Source organism: Geotrypetes seraphini, chromosome 2, assembly GCF_902459505.1.
Source record: "Geotrypetes seraphini chromosome 2, aGeoSer1.1, whole genome shotgun sequence".
NCBI classification, from domain to species: domain Eukaryota; kingdom Metazoa; phylum Chordata; class Amphibia; order Gymnophiona; family Dermophiidae; genus Geotrypetes; species Geotrypetes seraphini.
Genome location: NC_047085.1, coordinates 1,725,279 through 1,748,354, shown reverse-complemented (window position 1 = coordinate 1,748,354; position 23,076 = coordinate 1,725,279). Strand labels below are relative to the sequence as shown.

General features: G+C 40.8%; 1 protein-coding gene across 1 annotated transcript in view; it reads right to left on the bottom strand.

Moving 5' to 3' along the window:
* The window catches only part of CPSF1 (cleavage and polyadenylation specific factor 1), a 406,695-nt gene that overhangs the window by 179,685 nt on the left and 203,934 nt on the right, over nucleotides 1–23,076 (bottom strand). Inside the window, exon 18 of the mRNA XM_033933046.1 lies at nucleotides 14,794–14,892. Coding sequence (XP_033788937.1) covers nucleotides 14,794–14,892 — 99 coding nt within the window. The remainder of the gene's footprint in view (nucleotides 1–14,793; nucleotides 14,893–23,076) is intronic.

Genomic DNA, 23,076 nt, shown 5'->3' with positions numbered 1-23,076 from the left:
TTAAATGCCTGGAAAAATATTGTCTAAATTTCTCTGCAAGGTTTCTTTTTCCTGCTGTAGTAATATGTAGCCCATCAGTGCAATATAGCTTCTTTGGGACATTGCTGAAACAAGGCTGCCCTGTGAACTTCTAAAAGCTAAGTTACCATTTCATATTCTGCTCTTTTCACTGGTTTTCAGCATTATATCTGCTTAATTTCTCTTCTCCTCCCTGTTTCTTACTAAAAAAAAATATAAAAAAGCACAAAAAAATCCTTCTCTTTCCTCTGTTAAATCTTATTTCTTCTTCCTGCAGTTTTGTTTAAAATACTGTGTTTTAGGTGGTATAGAGCCTATATTTCTGATGTCTGTGGCTCAGGGGGACTAAAGTAGAGAAAATCCTGTTATAAATCCTGTGTTTTAGGGTAGCACTGATAGAACCTGCGTTTTTGTTTAAAATACTGTGTTTTAGGTGGTATAGAGCCTATATTTCTGGTGTCTGTGGCTCAGGGGGACTAAAGTAGGGAAAATCCTGTTATAAATCCTGTGTTTTAGGGTAGCACTGATAGAACCTGCGTTTTTGTTTAAAATACTGTGTTTTAGGTGGTATAGAGCCTATATTTCTGTCTTACCAGTATTCAGCCATTGTTTTCTGCTGATTAGGTGGAGAAGGGAGGGGTTCTGTTTTACTTCTAAGGTTAATTGCATTATCTTTGGGACATTGCTGAAACAAGGCTGCCCTGTGAACTTCTAAAAGCTAAGTTACCATTTCATATTCTGCTCTTTTCACTGGTTTTCAGCATTATATCTGCTTAATTTCTCTTCTCCTCCCTGTTTCTTAGGGCATTCGGAAAAGTTGAAAGGGGACAGATTCAAAACAAATGCTAGGAAGTTCTTCTTTACCCAACGTGTGGTGGACACCTGGAATGCGCTTCCAGAGGACGTTATAAGGCAGAGTACGGTACTGGGGTTCAAGAAAGGATTGGACAAATTCCTACTGGAAATGGGGATAGAGGGGTATAGATAGAAGATTACTGCACAGGTCCTGGACCTGTTGGGCCGCCGCGTGAGCGGACTGCTGGGCACGATGGACCTCGGGTCTGACCCAGCAGAGGCATTTCTTATGTTCTTATGTGACCAGCACCAGGTTTTTAAAGCAAACCTAAATAAGCTTTGCCACATACATCATTTGTCTCTTCTTTTGTAATTAAAGTATATGGTGAAAAACCCTGAAAGGGAAAAATATAGGGGATAGCGACTCAAAAAGCCCCACCCCTAAGCAAATGATAAAAAGTAAAGTGCAAAGTGCTAAAGTGCAAAAATAGGAGTAAAAAGTAGAATATGTGAGTAATACATTCGCTTTTTCTATATTTGATGCTTAAAAGTCCATGTGAATCAATCTCCAATCAAATTCAATCCATAGGTGTTCCAAAATCATGTGTTATGCAAATCAGTTTTGATATTAAGTTCAAATATAAAGAATTACAGTAATTAAATTGAGGTAACACTACCATCTGAACCAAAGTTCACTAGCCTAAGTTTCCTCATAATATATAAAATCTTCCTCCATAAATTAGAAAATTGACCTTCAAATGTAAGAGAAGAGTCTAAAAGAATACCCAAAACTTTAGATGTTTTATCTACTTGCAGGGTAGGACCTGATTGTTGAGTAAGAAATGAAGGAACCAAAGAACCTTTGCTTACTTGCATTCAATTTCAACTTCTTAGTAGAAGCCCAATCTCCAATTCTAGTCATGCAATCCTTTTCCTGGGCAGTGACCCCTAATATAAAAGCCAGCATTACGTAGCTTTAGTTTGGGTTCCTCTTTCCCACTTGCTCACATTTTGACGCCCAGGTCCTCTTGCAATTTTTCACAATCCCCTAGCAATTTAACCACTTTGTCAACTTTAGCTCACTAGTTGTTCTCATCTCCAGATCCCAGCACAGATCCCTGGGGAACACCACGATTTAACTAATACCTCATTCTACACTTACAAACACAAAGAGACTATAATCATCAAAAAACTCAAATACCCTTAGTGCAAATCCTGTTCTCAAAAAAAGAGATTTTAGTTTTTACTCTTTTATAATTGCATAATTTAAACCTCTTTCTTGGGCTGTGGACATAAAACTTCAAAAAACGACTATTCTACTTCTGTTCGGAATTTTGTAAAGGGGGAGAAAAAGCCTCAGACTCGTGCCATTCAGACTAATGTTAGAGCTACCTCATCGGCATAAAATCCCCTCCTCCAAGTATCCCTATTTTCAATAATACATACTCAAATGTTTCAATAAATTATGTTTATCAATCTTAAATCTCAATAATTATTGTTTTTAGAAATCACTAAGTTATGTAGTTTGCATCCACATACGCTGGGAGTCCTACTCTAAGGGCTCCTTTTACTAAGTTGCGCTAGCGGTTTTAGCGCGTGCTAAATTGCTAGATGCTAATGCCTCCATGGAGCTGGCATTAGTTTCTCCGTGTAGCGTGGGGGTTAGCGCGCACTAAAAACACTACCACAGCTTAGTAAAAGGAACCCTAAAGAACAGCTGTGTCGGGAGCGACCATTAAATCGCTTCCCGCTAATTTAATCGGACTGCGTCCTGGTTGTGCCCTAGTATGAAATGTTACTAATATAATAAACACTTATCTTTCCCAGCGCTTTTCATACACGCTGCTGTTCTTGGCTTTGGCTGAGCAGATTTAAAATTGATAAACATAATTTACTGAAACATTTGAGCATTTATTATTGAAAATAGGGATACTTGGAGGAGGGGGCTTTATGCCGATGAGGTAGCTCTGAATGGCACGAGTCTGAGGCTTTTTCTCCCCCTTTACAAGATTCCTAACAGATGTAGAATAGTGGGGTTTTAAAGTTTTAAGTCCACAGTGCGTTGTTGAGCCCAAGAAAGAGAACATAAGAACATAAGTAGTGCCTCTGCCGAGTCAGACCAGAGGTCCATCCCGCCCAGCAGTCCGCCCCCGCGGCGGCCCAACAGGTCATGACCTGCCTTAATCACCAGAAGGGCCCCCCTTGCCCCCTAGGTTTCTCATCGAAGTCCTATCTTCCCATCAATGTCCTAACCCTCCGGCCTTGCACCTGCACGACCTGGTGAGCTGTCTATACTTATGCAACACCCCAGCACCTCCCTCAGTACCCCACGATCCCCTTTTCCCTCAGGAATCTGTCCAATCCCTGTTTGAATCCCTGTACTGTACTCTGCCGGATCACTTCCTCCGGGAGCGCATTCCATTTGTCCACGACCCTTTGGGTGAAGAAAAACTTCCTTGCATTTGATTTGAACCTATCTCCCTTCAGTTTCTCTGAGTGCCCCCTTGTACCTGTCATCCCTTTTAGTCTGAAGAACCTGTCCCTGTCCACCCTCTCTATGCCCCTAAGTATTTTGAAGGTCTCTATCATATCCCCCCTGAGCCTCCTTTTTTCCAGAGAGAAGAGCCCCAGTTTATCCAGCCTCTCAGCATATGGGAAGTTTTCCAGCCCTCTTACCAGTTTCGTTGCCCTCCTTTGGACTCTCTCAAGAACTGCCATGTCCTTCTTGAGGTGCGGCGACCAATATTGAACGCAGTATTCCAGATGTGGGCGCACCATCGCTCGATACAGCGGCATGATGACTTCCCGCGTCCTGGTTGATATGCCCCTCTTGATGATGCCCAGCATCCTGTTGGCTTTCTTCGAGGCTGCTGCACACTGTGCGGATGGTTTCATGGATGGATCCACTAGCACACCCAAGTCTCTCTCAAGTCCGGTGTCTTCCAGCAATCTCCCCCCCATTTTATACTCGAACAACGGGTTCTTTTTCCCTATGTGCATGACCTTGCATTTATCTACGTTAAAGCGCATTTGCCATTTGTTTGCCCAGTCCTCCAGCTTATCGAGGTCCCTTTGCAGTTCCTCACACTCCTCCCTGGTCCTAACTCTGGCGCAGAGCTTGGTATCGTCTGCAAATTTTATAACCTCACACTTTGCCTCCGTTTCCAGGTCATTGATAAATATGTTGAAGAGTAGCGGCCCCAGCACCGATCCCTGCGGCACACCGCTCGTGACTCCCCGCCAGTCAGAATATTGGCCCTTTACTCCGACCCTCTGTAGTCTACCTGACAGCCAGTGCTTGATCCATCTGTGTACATCCCCGCCCACCCCGTGGTTCCACAGCTTCCTAAGCAGCCTTTCATGTGGCACCTTGTCAAAGGCCTTTTGAAAATCGAGGTAAATGATGTCTATGGGTTCCCCTTTGTCCACCTTATTGCTTATTCCCTCAAAGAAGTACAGAAGGTTTGTCAGGCACGACCTTCCCTTACAGAATCCGTGCTGGCTTGTCCGCAGTAGGCCATTTTTCTCGATGTGCTCGCAAATGCTGTCCTTGATCATTGCTTCCACCATCTTCCCTATAACTGAAGTCAGGCTCACCGGCCTGTAGTTCCCGGGGTCACCTCTCGATCCCTTCTTAAAGATAGGTGTGACATTCGCCAGTTTCCAGTCCTCTGGTACCTCTCCAGTTTTCAAGGATAGGTTGCAAACATGCTGGATTGCGCCCGCTATTTCCTGACTTAGTTCCTTTAGAACCCTTGGGTGGATCCCGTCCGGTCCCGGTGATTTGCCGCTTTTCAATCTGCTTGAGGACATCCTCCCGACTTACCTCTATATGCCCCAATCTTTTGGCCTGCTCCCCACTCATGAGCTCCTCTGAGTCCGGTATATTGGACGTGTCCTCGCTCGTGAAGACCGACGAGAAGAACGTGTTCAACCTCTCAGCTACCTCTTTATTCTCCTTAATCACTCCCTTCCTATCCCCATCGTCCAATGGCCCCACCTCCTCACTCACTGGTTGCTTCCCCTTTACGTAACTGAAGAATGCCTTGAAGTTTTTCGCCTCCCTGGCCAGCCCCTCCTCGTATTTCCCTTTTGCTTTTCTAATCTCTCGGTGGCATTCCTTTTGGCATTTCCTGTGCTCCTGGTGATTTTCCTCCATTGGATCCCTTTTCCATTTCCGGAAGGACACTTTCTTGTCACTGATTACCCTCTTTACTTCAGGTGTCATCCAAACCGGGTCTTTTGACCGCTTGTTCTTGCGGCCTTTCCTGAAACTGGGGATGTACAGTTTTTGCGCTTCCTGCAGTGTGTCCCTGAGAAGGGTCCAGGCGCTCCCTACAGTCTCCATCCTAAATCCGTTCCTGAGCTTCCTCCCCACCATTTTCCTCATAGCAACATAGTTCCCTTTCCTGAAGTTGAGCGCAGTCGTTGCGGTCCTCCCCACTATGGGTGACCCCCTTTCTAATGTGAATCTGATCACGTTGTGATCACTGTTGCCTAGTGTTCCTCCCACTTCTACCCCTCTTGCAGGCCCCCCTAATCCGTTAAGGAAGAGGTTTAAATTATACAATTATAAAGGAGTAAAAAGTAAAATCTCTTTTTTTGAGAACAGGATTTGCACTAAGGGTATTTGAGTTTTTTGAACCCCACTATTTACCCTTCTCCATTGAGAATATTGACCATTTAAACCTACTCTCTGTTTTCTGTCTTTCAACCAGTTCAACAACTTCACTCTCGAAACAAGTTCGCCGTCCTCCTACAATTTGACCTTTCCGCTGCTTTTGACGTTGTTCACCATGATATTCTTGTTTACCAACTCTCTGAGATAGGTATCAACTCCACAGTCCTAGGTTGGTTCTCTAAATTCCTCCGCTCTCGTTCTTACATTGTTAACATGAATGGCACCTCATCCTCCCCCTGGAAACCGAATTGTGGAGTCCCGCAAGGCTCTCCACTATCCCCTATCCTTTTCAACATTATATGTCCTCCTTAAAACTCCTCCACCTATCTTCCCTTGAAACAATTTACACTTATGCAGACGACATCCTCGTCCTCCTCAAGACCGATTTGAACCTCACCAACCTGTCTAAGAACATATCCTCTTGTATAATGAACCTACAATCCTGGGCCCACACTGTGCAAATGAAATTGAATGAGTCCAAAACAAGACTTCTTTGGCTCGGTCCAAAACTAGATCACCTCCATCCCACTACCCTCTGGCTCCTCTCTGCAGCTTGAGTTCTCGAGCAAGGTCTTGGGCATCATCATTGATTCCACATTGTCCTTCAATGACCACCTCCAATCCTTAGTAAAAAAAATGCTTTTTCAGCCTTCACATGCTGAGGAAAGTTAGATCCTGCTTCCATCAAAAACATTTTATCCTCCTTGTCCAATCCATCATCCTCTCCAGATTGGACTATTGCAACTCTATCTACTTAAGCCTAACTAATAAGCCTAAGCCTAACTAATAAGAAAAACCTCCACAGACTCCAACGGATTCAGAATGCCGCGGCCAAGCTCATCTTCGTTAAAGTAAATTTGACCATGTCTCCCCGCTCCTGGCCAAGCTCCACTGGCTTCCGATAATCGCCAGGGTCCACTATAAATGCGCCTGTTTAACTTTCAAAATCCTATATGGTATCCTCCCTCCCTTTATCCCTCTTTCTTGGAATTCCTCAAATCCTAATACCACCAGATCCTCCCACAAATTAAAACTATCCTTCCCCTCGCTAAAAGGCATTTCCCACACAGGAAAGCTAGGGACCTCCCTTCACTTCAAAATCACTGAGCTCTGTAACAACCTTACCTCCCCTCTTCGGAACTTGAGCTCTCTCTAAGTTTTCCGCAAACATCTGAAAACCTGGCTTTTCTCAAAAAATGTAAGTCTCCCTCCAACTTAGGGAATCAAGGAAACTCTTATATCTTGGCATCCCAAGTCCTCTAAATTTTCTTCACACTTCTACCTCTAATCCTTTGTTGTAGTTCCTTCCTATTTCTCCTACTGTAATACTGTAAACCGCGTCGAGCTCCACGAACGTGGAGATGAGGCGGTATACAAACCTAAGGATTAGATTAGATTCTTAATCCACAATAGGACATTACCTCACATCCCATGACTTTCTAATTTACTCATAGAAATATGACAGCAGATAAAGGCCAAATGACCCATCTAGTCTGCCCATCCACAGTAACCATTATCTATTTCTCTCTCTGAGAGATCCCATGTACCTATCCCAGGCCCTCTTGAATTCAGACACAGTCTCTGTTTCTACCACCTCTTCCAGGAGACTGTTCCATGCATTTACCACCCTTTCCATAAAAAAGTATTTCCTCAGATTACTCCAGAGCCAATCACCTCTTAACTTCATCCTATGCCTTCTCATTGCAGAGTTTCCATCCAAATTAAAGAGACTCGACTCAAGCGCATTTACATTAATTAGGTATTTAAACGTCGCTATCATATCTCCCCTCTCCTGCCTTTCCTCCAAAGTATACAGATTGAGATCTTTAAATCTGTCCCCATACGCCTTATGATAAAGACCACACACCATTTTAGTAGCCTTCCTCTGGACCAACTCCATCCTTTTTATATCTTTTTGATGGTGCGGCCTCCAGAATTGTACACAATATTCTAAATGAGATCTCATCAGAGTCATCAATACCTCCTTTTTCCTACTGGCCATACCTCTCCCTATGAAACCTAGCATCCTTCTAGCTTTCGTCGTCACCTTTTCAACCTATTTGGCCACCTTAAGATCCTCACATACAATCACACCCAAGTCCTGCTCTTCAGTGGTGCACATAAGTTCTTCATCCCCTAAACTGTACCATTCCCTTGGGTTTTTGCAGCACAAATGCATGACCTTGCATTTCTTAGCATTAAATTTTAGCTGCCAAATTTCAAACACAGTTATGTTTATGTTTATTAAAAACTTTATATACCGCATAACGGCCTAAAAGGATCCAAGTGGTTTACAATGCATAAATCACATTCATCAAGAAAAGAACCCCTTTAAAAATAGAAAAGGAAAGATTAAGAACAAAAGTTTTTAAAAATATATTTTTTTCTTCATAAATATTATAACAATCTACATCTCAATAAGAACCGTTCTAATGACAAAACAATAAAATACTCAAATCTCAATGAACCATAATTTATACATACAGCTAAATATTTTCCATTACAAAAATCAATCATTACATAAACACAGATCAGTCCCTAACTCTATTCTAATTTGAGAAAGCCAATTGAAAAAAATGTGCTTTTAAATGTCTTTTAAAATGTATATAGGATTCTTCTTTTCTCAAGTCTATGGGCAGGTTATTCCATAACCGCGGAACTAAATAAAAGAATGCACAATCTCTACAGATAGGTCTAGAGCAATCAGGTTTTAGGATCGGTAAAACCCAATGCTAAATAGCCAAGCGATGTTAGTGCATCATTTGTTTGACTATTTTACATGGGGGTTTTACTAATCTGCATGGGTCGGTTCGGGTAGGATCAGAAAACACGCGGTGGGCAGTTTTGTGCATCAGGGAATCCGATCCGATCGATCACTAAACTGGTCAAATCAGTTTAGAAACGATTGGTAAGTTTTGTGCATCCCCCAGATAATTCCTTAATAAAAGAGTTGGGCACCCCACCCTTAAAAGTCCTTTAAGAAACAAAAACATATAGTGGATCCTTGGGTTATAGACATCTTGGGGGACTAATTTGGTCCTTGATCTGTCGCAGTGGGACCTTCATGTAAACACTGTGCCTGGTTGCGTGAATGTTACTATAGAGTTTTGCTGAGAGGTTATTATACTCAACATCGTAGTGGGGGAATAGATAGTGACTTGTGTGCTAAATGTAGGGGAGCCAGTAATACGTTGGAACATGCCTTCTGTCGAATTCGACAATATTGGAATAGAATGGTGGGCTTTATGTGTAGGGTACTTCATAGGCCAATTGAGGACACAGCCTCCCAGTTGGTTTTGGATTCCCCACGTGTATTTGGGATTTTGCCATCTGCTCCCACTTTGTTATGTCGCAAAATGAGTTTGGTGGCACAAAAGTGCATATTGCAATATTGGCTGTCCGCCGATATTGGCACTGATGTAATTTACTATATCAATTGGCCAGTTGGGAAGCCAGGTATGTCTGAGGGAAATGGAAGATTTGGGGGCCCTATTTGGAGCAGTTACATCCACGGGCACAGGCTTTTGCTTAATGAGCTCTGACTAGTTCTGTGACAGTCATTGGGACCTTGCTCGAGGATTAGTCACTGGGGAGGGGATGTCTTAAGGGGGAGGTAGTAGTACTGGCTGTTGGGATTGGAGAGAGGACTTATTGTACATGCCCGAGGGTGATGGGGGGATGAGTTGTTTCAGTGAAAGGGAGAGTTCTGTACTTCTGGTTAGTTCTTTTTGAACATGCTGAATTAATTTATAGCTTTGTATAGGCAGGGGGGGTCTAATTGGGGAGGGAGGAGGAATCAGTTTCTTGTATGCAAAATACCTTGCATACACCTTGCATACAAGGTGACCGTGAGATGAGTCTTGTTCCATTGTTCATTGTACTGTTTTGTGCTGTCAACAGAAACAACTCCCCCACCCACCCCAGAAAACCATGTTAGGCTGTTTTAATATATGAAGGTTTTTAAGTGATGACACTGCAGCTAAGTTGTTCTCAAAACAGCACAAACCCAAGTGACTAGACTGGTCTGGTGAGAAAAATAATATGGGTATTCAGAGCAAGTTATTCATTATGAAGAACCAGGTGGATTCTTTAGTCAGAAAGGGTTTCTTTCCTCTTTGGAAGCTTCGGTCTGTTAGGGCGTATTTTGATGTTTCATCATTTAGAGTTTTGGTACAGTCTCTTATACTAAGCCAGCTTGATTACTGCAATATTGCCTATTTGGCAATTTCCCAGAAGAATATGCAACGATTGCGATTAGTACAAAATGCGGTGGTCAGGCTGATTTTTAGCTGAAGAAATATGATCATGTAACACCCTCCTATCAAGTAATGCATTGGCTGCCAATGGAGGTGCAGGTGAAGTTTAAGTTTGGTTGCTTCTGTTTTAAGGCTTTGTTTGGTTTAGCTCCCTAATATATAATTGAGCTTTTCTCTTTTGCAACCAGCAGACATAAGAGAAACTCGCATCGGAATTTTGTTTTCCGCCTGTTAGAGGATGTAAACTTAAAAACATCATCAAAATCTTTTTTCATATCAAGCAGCGTTATGGAGTAAGGATTTAGAACAATTGCTTTTGCTTACTGACAATTATGGAGAAATTAGACCCCCCCCTGCCTATACAAAACTATAAATTTACTTCAATTCTTTGAGAAGGTGAACAAGCAAATAGATAGTGGAGATCCAGTGGACATAATTTACTTGGACTTCCAAAAAGCGTTTGACAAGGTTCCACACGCAAGGCTTATGAGTAAACTACTAAGTCATGGAATAGGAGGAGAAGTGCAAGGATGGATCGGAAATTGGCTAGAGAACAGAACGCAGAGGGTAACCATAAATGAGAAATTCTCGGACTGGGAAAAGGTGACCAGCGGCGTGCCCCAGGGCTCGGTTCTTGGGCCCATCTTGTTCAATATTTTTATAAATGACCTGGAAGAGGAAACATCATGCAATATAATCAAGTTTGCAGATGATACAAAACTATGTCGGGTAGTTGGCTCTTCAGAAGGATCTAAACGAGCTGGAAATGTGGGCGATTAAATGGCAGATGAATTTTAACATAGACAAATGCAAGGTGATGCATCTGGGAAAGAAAAACAAAGAACATGATTACAAGATGTCAGGGGCGCCGAGGGAGACGAGGCCTATCTCTCCTATTCTAGTCCTCCAGGCTACAGTTTCATATTTAATCACAGAGTCGGAAAGAAAGGAGGTGGTCTAGCAATAATTTTTAAATCAATTCTATCTTTAGTAATAGAAACCCCTCCAACTAATAACAATAATTTAATAGAATCTCTTCAAGTTAGAACTAATTCAAAGCCTAAAATAGATCTCCTCCTACTATATATCCCTCCCCCAATTAATCAAACTGCAGTAACGCACCTCTTATCCATAATCTCTGACTTCTTCACCTCCTCACAAATTCCTCTCCTCTTAGGAGACTTCAATGTTCACTTTGATGAGGTCTCTAGTCCAATCACAACTGATTTATTAACACACATAGACGATCTCAATCTAATATCATTAAATTCCGAGCCAACTCATTCTCACGGTCATACTTTAGACGCAATTATTGTTCCCAAAAAACTAAGTTCAAATTGTTCTCAACCTACTCCCCTTCCAGTCCCCTGGTCCGATCACTATCTAATTCAAACAACATTATCATTGTCATTTCCCAAGGTAGTTTATCCAGCCCCCAAAATTATCACCACAACAGATTTTCAACATATAGATCACTCCCTTGTTCCTTCAACATTTACAATCGATTTAGAAAAATTTAGCTCCGAAACTTCAACCGAACAAACTAATACATGGAACAAGGCATGCAAATCATTACTAGATACATTAGCACCAATAGTTACCATGAAAATTTCCTCAAAAAAGCAAAGAAACCCTTGGTTCAACGCATCTTTAGGTCTTTTAAAACAACAAACACGATCAGCCGAACGAAAGTGGCGATCAAAGCCCACCCCGGAAAACTTAGATAATTATAAAAAAATATCACAATATTACCGGCAATCAATTAACAAAACTAAGAAACAATTCTATCATACAAAAATCTCTAGTACCAAAAACCCATCATTCTTGTTTAAAGTTCTCAAACAATTAACTACCTTTAAAAACAAAAAACCAATTTTAGACAAAGTAGCACCAACAGCTCAAACTTTAGCAAGTTATTTTCAAGAAAAAATCGTTCTGATTCGATCCAAAATCGCTAATAATTTACCTAATATCATTAATCCATCCAGCCCTCCAGAAAATGAGGATATTACATCCACGAACCAAACACTTCGTGCTACTCTATCTCATTTTATCCCTCCATCATTAAAAGCCATCGAAAATAACTTATATCATATGAATACTAAAGGCTCTATCCTCGATCCTATCCCTCCATTTTTCCTGAAACGACACTTTACAGTTTTTGGATCATATATCCTTCAAATAATTCACACTTGTTTATCTACAGCCAAAGTTCCACCAGATTGGAAACACTCAATCATAAACCCAATCATCAAAGACCCAAAAAATAATCTTGATAAATGTTCTAACTATCGACCAATAGCAAATCTTCCATTCCTATGTAAATTAACTGAAAAAACTGTCTTTCAACAATTGACGGACTTCGTCGACAAAACACATGTACTCCACCCCAACCAAACCGGTTTCCGTATCAACCATTCTACAGAGTACTCATTACTTGGTCTCACTACATCCATAAATTATTATTTAGATCACCACAAATCCGTTCTCCTAATCTCCTTGGATCTTGCTGCAGCTTTCGATACCATCGACCATTATCTTTTATTACAACGTCTTGAATCCATAGGCGTAGCCGATCAGGCCCTTGAATGGTTCCGCTCCTATTTCTCCGATAGATCCTACACAGTACAATTCAACACAACAAAATCAAATCCTTACCACTCTAACTTTGGAATCCCACAAGGCTCTATTTTATCGCCTCTATTATTTAATATCTACTTGGCTCCACTTCTGACTCTTTGTCAATCAATAGGGTTTACAGTATACGCTTATGCCGACGACCTACAAATTCTACACCCCATTGACCCAACCAATCATTCTGAGATTCAGGCAATTAATCAAAAATTAAGTAAAATTCACGACTGGCTAAACATCAATAAATTATCACTGAGCATCTCAAAAACTAATACCCTCCTTTTCCCAGGAAAAGAGGGAGCGCAACTAATTTCCCCAATCATTATTGATAACATTCCACTATCATCAGTCACTACTATAAAAATTTTAGGTGTTCTCATAGACAATAAATTGACATTTCGACCTCAAATAAGCGCCTTAGTTAAAAATTGTTTTTATAAATTGAGAATGATCCGATCATTAGCCCCCCTTCTCAACATTAGTTCTCTCAATATTCTGATACATTCACTCGTTATATCGAAACTAGATTACTGTAACTCACTTTTAAAAGGAATATATCATAAAGACTTAAAACGTTTGCAGTTGATTCAAAATACTGCTATTAAGATAATTTCAGGAGCAAAGAAGTACGATCACGTAACCCCTCTTCTTCAAAACGCCCATTGGTTGCCAGTCTCACAAAGAGTAACATATAAAATCGCCCTTTTAACATTCGGAACTCTGCAGTCAAATGCCCCAGCCTTCATAGACAGATTACTGATTCCATACGACCCACCAAGATCCTTAAGGTCCATATCTCAATTTAACCTCAACATTCCTTCCCTAAAAAATATCGGCACACGCCGCACCTCAATTTTTTCAGTTACAGCCCCAACAATCTGGAACACTCTTCCACTATATTTAAAAATGGAAAAAAACTTAAAAAAATTTAAAAGTAACTTAAAATGTTTCCTTTTTAACGAAGCTTTTAACTGAAAAAAAAAAAAAAAAAAAGAGAGGCACATTTCAGACATCAAATCATTAATACTAGTTTTTAATTTATACCCTTCCCCCTAATTCCTTTTGTGTTTACCTTAAATGTTTCTTATTTTTATTTTATCAATTGTATTTCTTACCCCCTTTACCAATCGTGTCTATTGCATGCCTGTCTATAATTACCTAATACGTCAGTCATGTCGATCTTAAAAGTTTGTATTAAATGTTTTATTTTTTATCTGTAATGTTATTTTTATTCTGTACAACGCTTTGAAGAAACGAAAAAGCGTTTAATCAAAAATTGAATAAACTATAAACTATAAACTATTAGCCAAATGCGAACAAGAAAGGGATTTGGGGGTTCTGATAGACAGAATGTTGGCTCAATGTGCGGCGGCAGCGAAGAAAGCAAATAGGATGTTAGGTATAATCAAGAAGGGGATCATGAGTAGGTCAGAAGATGTTATAATCCCACTTTATAGAACAATGGTCAGACCACACTTGGAATACTGTGTCCAACACTGGTCTCCATACCTTAAGAAGGATAAAATTCTGTTGGAGAGGGTGCAGAGGCGAGCCACGAAACTGGTCAAAGGCATGGAGAATTTAAGCTACAAGAAACGCCTCGGGAAATTGGGACTGTTCACCCTCGAAAAGAGAAGATTGCGTGGGGATCTGATAGAGACTTTTAAAATATTAAAAGGATTTGACCAAATTGACCAGGAAGCAGCATTACTGACATTTTCAGATGTGACAAGGACAAGAGGTCATAGCTTTAAACTTAGTGGCAGCAGGTTCAGGACAAATGTCAGGAAGTTCTGTTTCACACTACGAGTGGTGGGCGCATGGAACGCTCTCCCGGAGGAGGAGGTGGCAGAGGCTACTGTTCTGGGTTTCAAACGCAAGTTGGATGCACACCTTCTTGCAAAACATATGGAGGGATACGGGAAATCCGGGTCTCCAACAAGGAGCACCTAAATGGGCCTCCGCGTGTGCAGATCGCCGGACTAGATGGACCTCGGTCTGTTCCGGTGAAGGCGTTTCTTATGTTCTTATCTAAAAACATATCTGTTTTCGAAGTATTTAGGCAGCTAATTCATAAAAATTGTATTATGCACTATTTTAATCATTTTCGTGTCTCTAATTATTGGCTTTTTTTAAGTTCTATTCAACTTCTTTTATTGGTTTTTTGTTGTTTTATTTTAACTATTGTAAACCGCATAGAACATTATAGACTTGCGGTATATAAATTGATTATTATTATTAAACAAAGCTGCCATGAGGCTATTCCCTTATCTCTCACGATCATACCAAATTAAAGCAATATGCAACTGCGTCTCCCTACATCGCATACATACAGAAAGCAGAGAAGTTTCTGTCAGGCACACAAAGTTTCCCTCAAAGAAAAAACCAAGAGGGAAAAATGGATCTCACCATGGTGGAATCCTCCCTGCTGAGAATAAGGAAGCCATGTCTTTTCCCATCATCCAAAGGATCAGGGGGGCTCAGATCCTTCTCATTTTCGGGATTCTCCTGGAGGAAAAACATATTTGCAAGTCATTCTCCAAGCAGGTTGTATGTATTAGGTACGCCACCTATTGTGGCAATAACGGTCCAAGGAAACAGATAAAACAGGGGGTCAACAAGAGCCAGTATGGCAAAGGTATGGAGCAGACCAGATGAGTCAAAACCAAGGTCAAAAAATATTCCAAAGACATACAACTGCTGCTGATAAAGTTGACTGCATTTGGAATCCTTGTGGACCTTGGTCTCCTTGTTGTTTGACAACTGTCTGGTCTGCTCCAAGCACAGCAATATCCTGTTCTGCCTGGTTACAGACTCTGAATGTTATGATTATGGCTACTTTTATTTGATATACTGCCTTTCCTCCATGGGTATCAAAGCGGTTTATAGTACACTGAATAGTAATCAGGTATATAGTTGGGCCAGTGCCCTCCTCCTAGAATTATTGTAGGCTGCCACTGGGCTCTGCACCGTCTCCCCTTCCCTGCCCTATCCTCGTACCGCCTCTGCCAATCCCTGGTGGTCCAGAGGTGCAGAGGGCAGGAGTGAGCTTTCTGCGCTCCTGCCCCGCTGTTAACCCAGTCGGTGGTGGCTGCTGCGAGATCAGGTTTCTTTAGCTGCTGAGCGGCACTGAGCAGGAGCGCACTTTGGTGCTGCTACTCGGTGCTGAGTGACTTCCTGACTGGCACCCACGAATTCTCATCTCAATTAAAAATGGATGAGTATTTTCAAATTAACAACACAGAAGAAATCTCTATAGAAACCTTGTGGGATGCTTTTAAGGCAACCAAGAGAGGTCAAGTTATTGCATTCTCAGCATATATTAAGAAATAATTAAAAAAGCAATTTCTTATTATAGAAAAAGAAATTAAAATCTTAGAATCAAATTTGATTAGAAAATGGGAACATTCTACATTACAAGCTCTTTTAAAAGCTAAATGTAAATACAATGAGATTTCTTCTAAATTGGTTAGGAAAGATATTCTTTCTCAGCAGGCTTTGCATCATGGAAGCTCAAATAAGGTGGGAAGATTATTGGCAAATTATCTTAAAGCAAAAAAGACAAAGACAAAAATAAATGTAATTAAGGATGAAAAAGGAGACATTCAGTCTCAAATTGGACCTATATTAAAACAATTCTTAAAGTTTTATAAAGACCTTTATTCTTATGAGCCTTATTTGGATAGAGAAAAAGATGGTTTAGAATTTTTAAAATTAGTTGAGGGTCCAAAAGTTCCTGATCATATAAAAAGAAGTTTAGAAGAGCCGATATTGCTAAAAGAACCAGACAGCATTGAAGTCTTTTAGAGTGGGGACCACTCCAGGTGGTGATGGTTTTACGGTAGAGTTCTATAAATCATTCCAAATTACCCTATTACCTTATTTATTAAATTTATATCAGAATCAACTAAATAAAGGTTGTATTTTAGGCACTATGGCAGAGTCGTTAACGATTGTTTTGCCTAAGCCAAATAGAGATCCCGTGTTGGTTTCAAATTACAGGCCTATTTCTTTAATCAATGTAGGTGGTAAACTTTTAGCTAAACTTTTAGCCATGTGTTTGGCTAAGACTCTTCCTTATATAATTGGTATGCACCAAACAGGTTTTGTTGCTCATAGACACTCTTCCAATAATACCAGACTGGCCTTTCAGATGTTATACTTAACAAAAGACATGAATGATCCGGCCTTCTCTGTGTTTTGAAGCAGAGAAGGCTTTTGATCGGGTAGAATGGACCTTTATGGATCAGGCCATGGAGTGGCTATTGTATTATATTTAGACTGATTGTACGATACTGTATTAGACTTATGTATGGTGTTGTCTTTAGACTTATTGTATTGTATTATATTTAGACTCGTATTATATTGTACTGTGTTGTATACACTCATTGTATTGTATTGTATTGTTTTGTCTTGTATTGTATGTTGACTTATTGTATTGTATTGTGACCTTGTTATTCGCTGAATGTCCAGCCTTCTTACAGTGTGAACCGCCTAGAAGTCACCTGACTATGGCGGTATAGAAAAATAAAGTTATTATTATTATTATACAAATGATTAAAACCTTGTATAGCTTTCCTGTTGCTAGATTATATATCTTAAATAATAAAATGCTAAGCGCGCATGCACACTCGCGCCGCGTGTTCCCTGATTCCTTTTTTGTCAGGGTGTGGCGGCACGAGTGCACATGCGCGCTTATTACCTCACAACAGCCTCCCTGCTCTCCACCTAGCGCAGCTTTCAAAGGGCCCAGTAAAGGTCGGAGAAGGCGGTGATCGTGAGAGGAGCCGCCAGAGCGTTAAGCTGGTTGGAGCTCGGCCTGTTCGGTCCGTGCAGGCTCCTTTCTCGCGGACAGGAGGGAAGACGCAGACCAGCACGAAGCTCCAACTCAGCGTGCCTTTGACCTGTCACCAGCTCTGACACCAGCAGCAGCGCCACCCCCTCCGGCAGCTCCAGCAGTCCCCGGTGATCCGTGTAGCTGCCCGCCTCGCGTGCTCTGGTCGGCATTCACCTCGCCCCCGCAAAGGGAACCATCTCTCCAGTGACTATGAAGCGTGCCGGGCATCTGGTAGCGGGGACGGCCGGGCTTACCTCCTTAAGGGGTGGCGGGGTAGCGCCGCCTCCCACTCACCCACCGTTTCCCTTGAGCAAGCGTCTCCTGAAGCTCTTCATTCCGCGCGGGAATTCCAGGCCGTGTCCAGCGCGAGCCTTTAACCAGCGCGGGAGAGGTGCGAGCGCAGCCCCGCCCACCCCAGCGCTGCGAGGGACCTTACCCCCCTCTGCTCGCGCTGCGTGAGCTGATGGATGGCGTGGCTTTCGCTGAAAGGGGACCAGCAGCGGCTCAGGTAACGGAACGCGAATGTGGGGGTGGGGAGGGGGGATGGTCTCTCGAGGCCAGAAACCTTTCAAGGATGCCATTTCTTCTGAGTTGGTGCATTGGCTCTGGCTCAGGCTACGAAGGACTTGGGGATCTGATTGTTTTTTTTTAAATTATTTTTATTACATTAGCCATAATGTATCATATCCCACAGAAAACTTAAAAGGCCAGGCATAAGGTGCTTTTTGGGCACTATGATCATCTGTTGCTATAGATCAGTGGTCTCAAACTCGCGGCCCACCAGGTCTATTTTGAGGCTCTGTCTTTCTTTCTGTCTCTTTCCCTGGCCCCCTGTCTGTCTTTCTTTCTTTCTGTCTCTCTCCCCCTGTCTGTCTTTCTTTCTGTCGCTCTCCCTTCCCCCTGTCTGTCTTTCTTTCTGTCTCTCTCCCCCTGTCTGTCTTTCTTTCTGTTGCTGCACTGACCGTGTGGAGCGTCCTAAGGAGTAGCACTACATGAAAAGGGAAGAAAAAAATATTTTGCAAGAACTTCTAATACAAAAAAATAGGAGAGGCACAGAAACTATTGTCTTGAAACAGTGGGAGAAAGACAGAAAGAAAGATAGACGGGGGAAGGGAGACTGACAGAAAGAAAGACAGACAGGGGGCCAGGGAAAGAGACAGAAAGAAAGACAGACAGAAAGAAAGAAAGAAAAAGAAAGAAAGAAATGCCTAAGTCTACACATCTATTCTAGCACCCGTTAATGTAACGGGCTAAAAAACTAATTAATAATAATTTCTCGGAATGTTTTAAGTTGCAAAGGGGGGTTAGACAGGGTTGTCCCTTGCCTCCTTTGCTTTTTGATATAGTACTTGAACCCTTGTTATTAGCTATTCAACAAGTAAAGGAGATACAAGGTATTCCGCGTTCTGGAAAGGAATATAAGGTATCTGCTTAAGCGGTTGATATATTACTTCATTTGATGAATCCTGAGGCAACCATCCCATGTTTACTGGATTTAATTGCGAAATTTTGAAAATTCTCAAGATATAAAATAAATTGGTCTAAATCAGAAGTCCTTCCTCTAAATATACATTGTGTAAGAGGTTTATCTGATTCATTCCCTTTTATATGGAAGGAGGAAGGAATAAAATATTTAGGAATTTGGATAAAAAATACTCTAAATGAGACAATGAAAGTGAATGAAAGACTTTTATTGCAAAAAGTAACAGATTTATGTGAGCAATGGAATCCTTTACATTTGTCGTGGTGGGGAAGAGTCCAAACTATTAAGATGATGATTTTGCCTGTTGTTTGTTACCAATTGGGGATGATACCAGTTTTTTTCCAGGGGTCTTTTTATAAAAAATTGAATAGTATTCTTACTAAGTTTATTTGGCTGGGTAAAATTGCAAGAATTGCCTTAGTGTCTTTACAAAAGCCAATTAAGGAAGGTGGGGTAAATTTTTTCAAACTTCTATAGGTACCATCAATCCTATATTATGCGTCAAGGTATGTATTGGGCCCTCCCAGAACTCATGGAAAAGCTACCAGATTATGGTTATGATTAGAATGGCAGCTCATGTTTCCCATTAGGCTTCGTCATCTTCTTAGTATTAATATGCCTAGGACACGTAAAAACAATAGAATATTAATGGACACATGGAAAACTTTACGATATATTAATAATTTAACACCTTTTCCAATTCAAAAATCTACATATCAAAATATATGGCTAAACTCCAGGATCCAAATAGGCGGTTTTAAGATTGTCTGGAAGGATTGGATTAAAGCAGGTATACGAACCTTAAATGATGTCATTTCTAATGGTAAACTGCTGGATTTTTCACAGTTGCAATATAAATTTGGCCTTGATAAAAAGCAAAGTTATAAGTGGTTGCAACTGAAGCAGGCTATTCAGGCAGGGTTCCCCGAATGGAAATCTCTTAATAATCAATTTAGTTTAGATTTCTTATGCTTTCAGGCAGACTTTCTGGGTCACCAGGCCGCACAGTGGTATAAATTATTATTTGGCTATTTGAATAAGAAACCAAAGACTGCACTTAGAGAATTTTGGAGCATTGAGATTAAGCATCAAATTAATGCATCTCAATGGCCACGTATTTGGTCCTGGAAGATGAGATGTACAATGTCTGCATCTATGAGGCAAACATGGTTTTTCCTATTGCATAGAGCAGTGATTCCCAACCCTGTCCTGGAGGAACACCAGGCCAATTGGGTTTTCAGGCTAGCCCTAATGAATATGCATGAGAGAGATTTGCATATGATGGAAGTGATAGGCATGCAAATTTGCTTCATGCATATTCATTAGGGCTAGCCTGAAAACCCAATTGGCCTGGTGTTCCTCCAGGACAGGGTTGGGAACCACTGGCATAGAGCACTCTGGACCCCTGTTCGTTTACAAAAATTGGATTGCTCTAAGTCTAATAGATGTTGGCATTGTCATCTCGAGGCTGGAACTTTAGATCATTTATTGTTTCATTGTCCATTTATTAAAGCTTTTTGGCAGTCAATTTGGGATCAAATAAATTGTATGCTAGAAAATCACGTAGCATTGTCATATGACACAATTCTATTTGGCATGTCTATGAGAGCTAAAAGTCAGTTATCTGCTAATAATAATAAACTTTTAATGATTTTAACAGGAGTTGCCATTCAGCAAATAACATATAACTGGAAAGATTGTACAATATTAAATTATTGTTTTTGGTGGAACTCGATGTGTCACATGTATAAAATGGAAAGAGCGCTTACAGTTCAAAATGGATATTTTAATAAATTTAAGGATGTGTGGGAGCCATTAATAAGGTATTATAATGAATAATCAGCATTTTTTCCTACTTAATATATATTGTTTTGAGGGTGGGGGTGGGATATGTATCTTTCAATATTAATTATAAAACAAATGATCTATATTATTATATTATGTGATATATTTCTACTTGATTATAATTTTTGGGAGGGTGGGTTGGAATAAAATCTTTTTCTTGAGGAATTGTAGAGTTTCAAGTGATGTTGTATATTGAATGATGATTTTACTGTACACTTGTTGAAAAATCTAAAATGAATAAAGATTTACAAAAAATCCTTTCACAACCTGGGTATACAACCTATCAAGCATAAGATGAGTGTATTCTACTATCATATCCCAGTATTATCTGGTTATAAATGCTGCTGGGTTCAGGATAAGGATATTCTGTGATAGCCACGGCTCTGAAAATTAAAGTATGGGAGGGGTTCAAAGATGATAGACTTCCTTAGAAACTGAACTGAAACAGAGGTAGTGGAAAATGAAATCATCCTGATGTCAGAAGGGCATTACAAAGCATATCTAGGTTCTAGGTTGCTTAATGTTTTATCAGGGACATTCACTCCAGCCCTACTGAAATTATTATTTATTTAAAAACAAAATTCTGTTTCTGCCTGGACATGCATAATAAACAGGAAAATCAGGAGCAACACCTTAAAAGCTTTCAACAAAGTGCTGCTAAGATTCATAAGTCATGGCAACTATTTTTTTTCTCTGGAAATCTAATATGCACGCTTGAAAGTGTGCAACATGTACTTCTTAATGTTGCTGCAAAACAACAAGTTGACCCTGACGATTCCACAGAAGAGGAAATCCAAGAAAAATAAAAGACTCTGTGGAGAGCTGATGTTCAATATGAGGACTTTATTAAAAGTTCAACTTTGTAACTCACATTAAAACAAGGAACCAATCCTGTGAGAGATATGGACCCAACACGGCCCATGTTTCGACAATACAGTCTTCCTCAGGGGTCCCAATGGGTTCTATTAAAAAGCACATGGATTAAGAACAAGTCCAAATAAATGTAAACCAACCAAAGAAGTACGCCGTGAGATAATCTCAGTTGCGGGTAAGAGAGAGCCCGTGTGAGAAAGCTCGCTTCTTAATGTTGCTACCAGATGAGAGATGAGTGCAGCGGTCTGAAATGAATAACCTGGACATACAGATGAATAAACTGGACATACTGGCCTCACTTGTGTATGCTGGACACTACAGACCTATATTTTCCCATAGCCAGGCCCAGCCTGTACCTTGCTGTCTGTGAACACATGTATCCTTTGAAATGCTAACCCAGCTGGCCTTTGTGCTGCAAAGTTCCTGTCTCCATTCCCTGCTGGGAGGATATTTCTCCAAGGTTCTGCTGAACTGTTATTAGTGCTGTATGACTTCATATGCCAGGCACTCTGGAAAGCCATAAAACATTTATAATGAGCAAGGATCCCTGCAGGATGATGTAGGTGTATCGAGATGAGAGAACTTGGTACCAAAACATTTGCTCCCTGTCTCTGAAGCGAGTTATGGGAACCAAGCAGCTGGATTGTTGAAAGGTCACCTTTGCCAACTTTCAGCATACAAGGACGCCATCCTGAAGATGCACAGAATTGTAAAACCACTAATTAGCATCTGCAAAGTGATAAGGATCTCAGAGCTGGAGGAAGAAAGTTCATGAAGAATTCTCAGTTTCTGCAAGGGCCCCCCTACAGGGGGGGGGGGAGTGAGAGAGGCGTGGACTGAGAGGAGGAATAGTTAGGTATACATTTTTTGTACCAATAGGGAGTCACATGACCAGAATTCGGGGATGGGCTTTTTTGGAACAAAGGAAGAATTTCTCTGTATAAAAAAACATGTGCATCACAGATAGGGCCAGAGAGATTCACTTACTTATGCTACGGGGAACTGCTAGCCCCCTGCTAAGCATATGGGTGCAAGTTCTTCTCTCCATTGCATATTCTGAACTGACAATATATTTTTCTGCTATGCCTTTGCTGCTGTAATTTTGTAAGTTTTTATACTAACAATAAAGAAATATTGTCTGTTTTTGGAACATACAATGCTGTCTCGTAGTCATTCCAATGAGGTAAACAAAGCAGCCTTTACTTCAGGTCTCTGGTAGGGAAGAAGCAAAAAAATAGAATTTTTGAAATCATCATTTTATTATGGCATACAGTGTAACATGAAGAACAAAGTATAAGTACAAACTGTTTAACTGTTAACATCCTCCCTATTCTCCCAATCTCAGTCCATGTGACTTTGATCTGATTCTTAAAGTGAAGAAACGCTTTGCTAACAAGACATGTTAACTGCATTTCGGCAAATCAATTGCAGCTGATGGCATTCACTACCTTCCCCATCGATGGCAATGAACCGTGTACAACCTGGGAGACTACTTTCAAAGATGTTAACAGTTTGTACTTCGTTGTTCATGTTGCACATTGTATGCATAATAAAATGATGATTTCAAATGTCATGGTTTTTGCTTCTCCCCTACCAGAGCCTGCTGTACTCATCTCTCATCTGGTGGCAACATTAACAGAACCATGTCGCACAC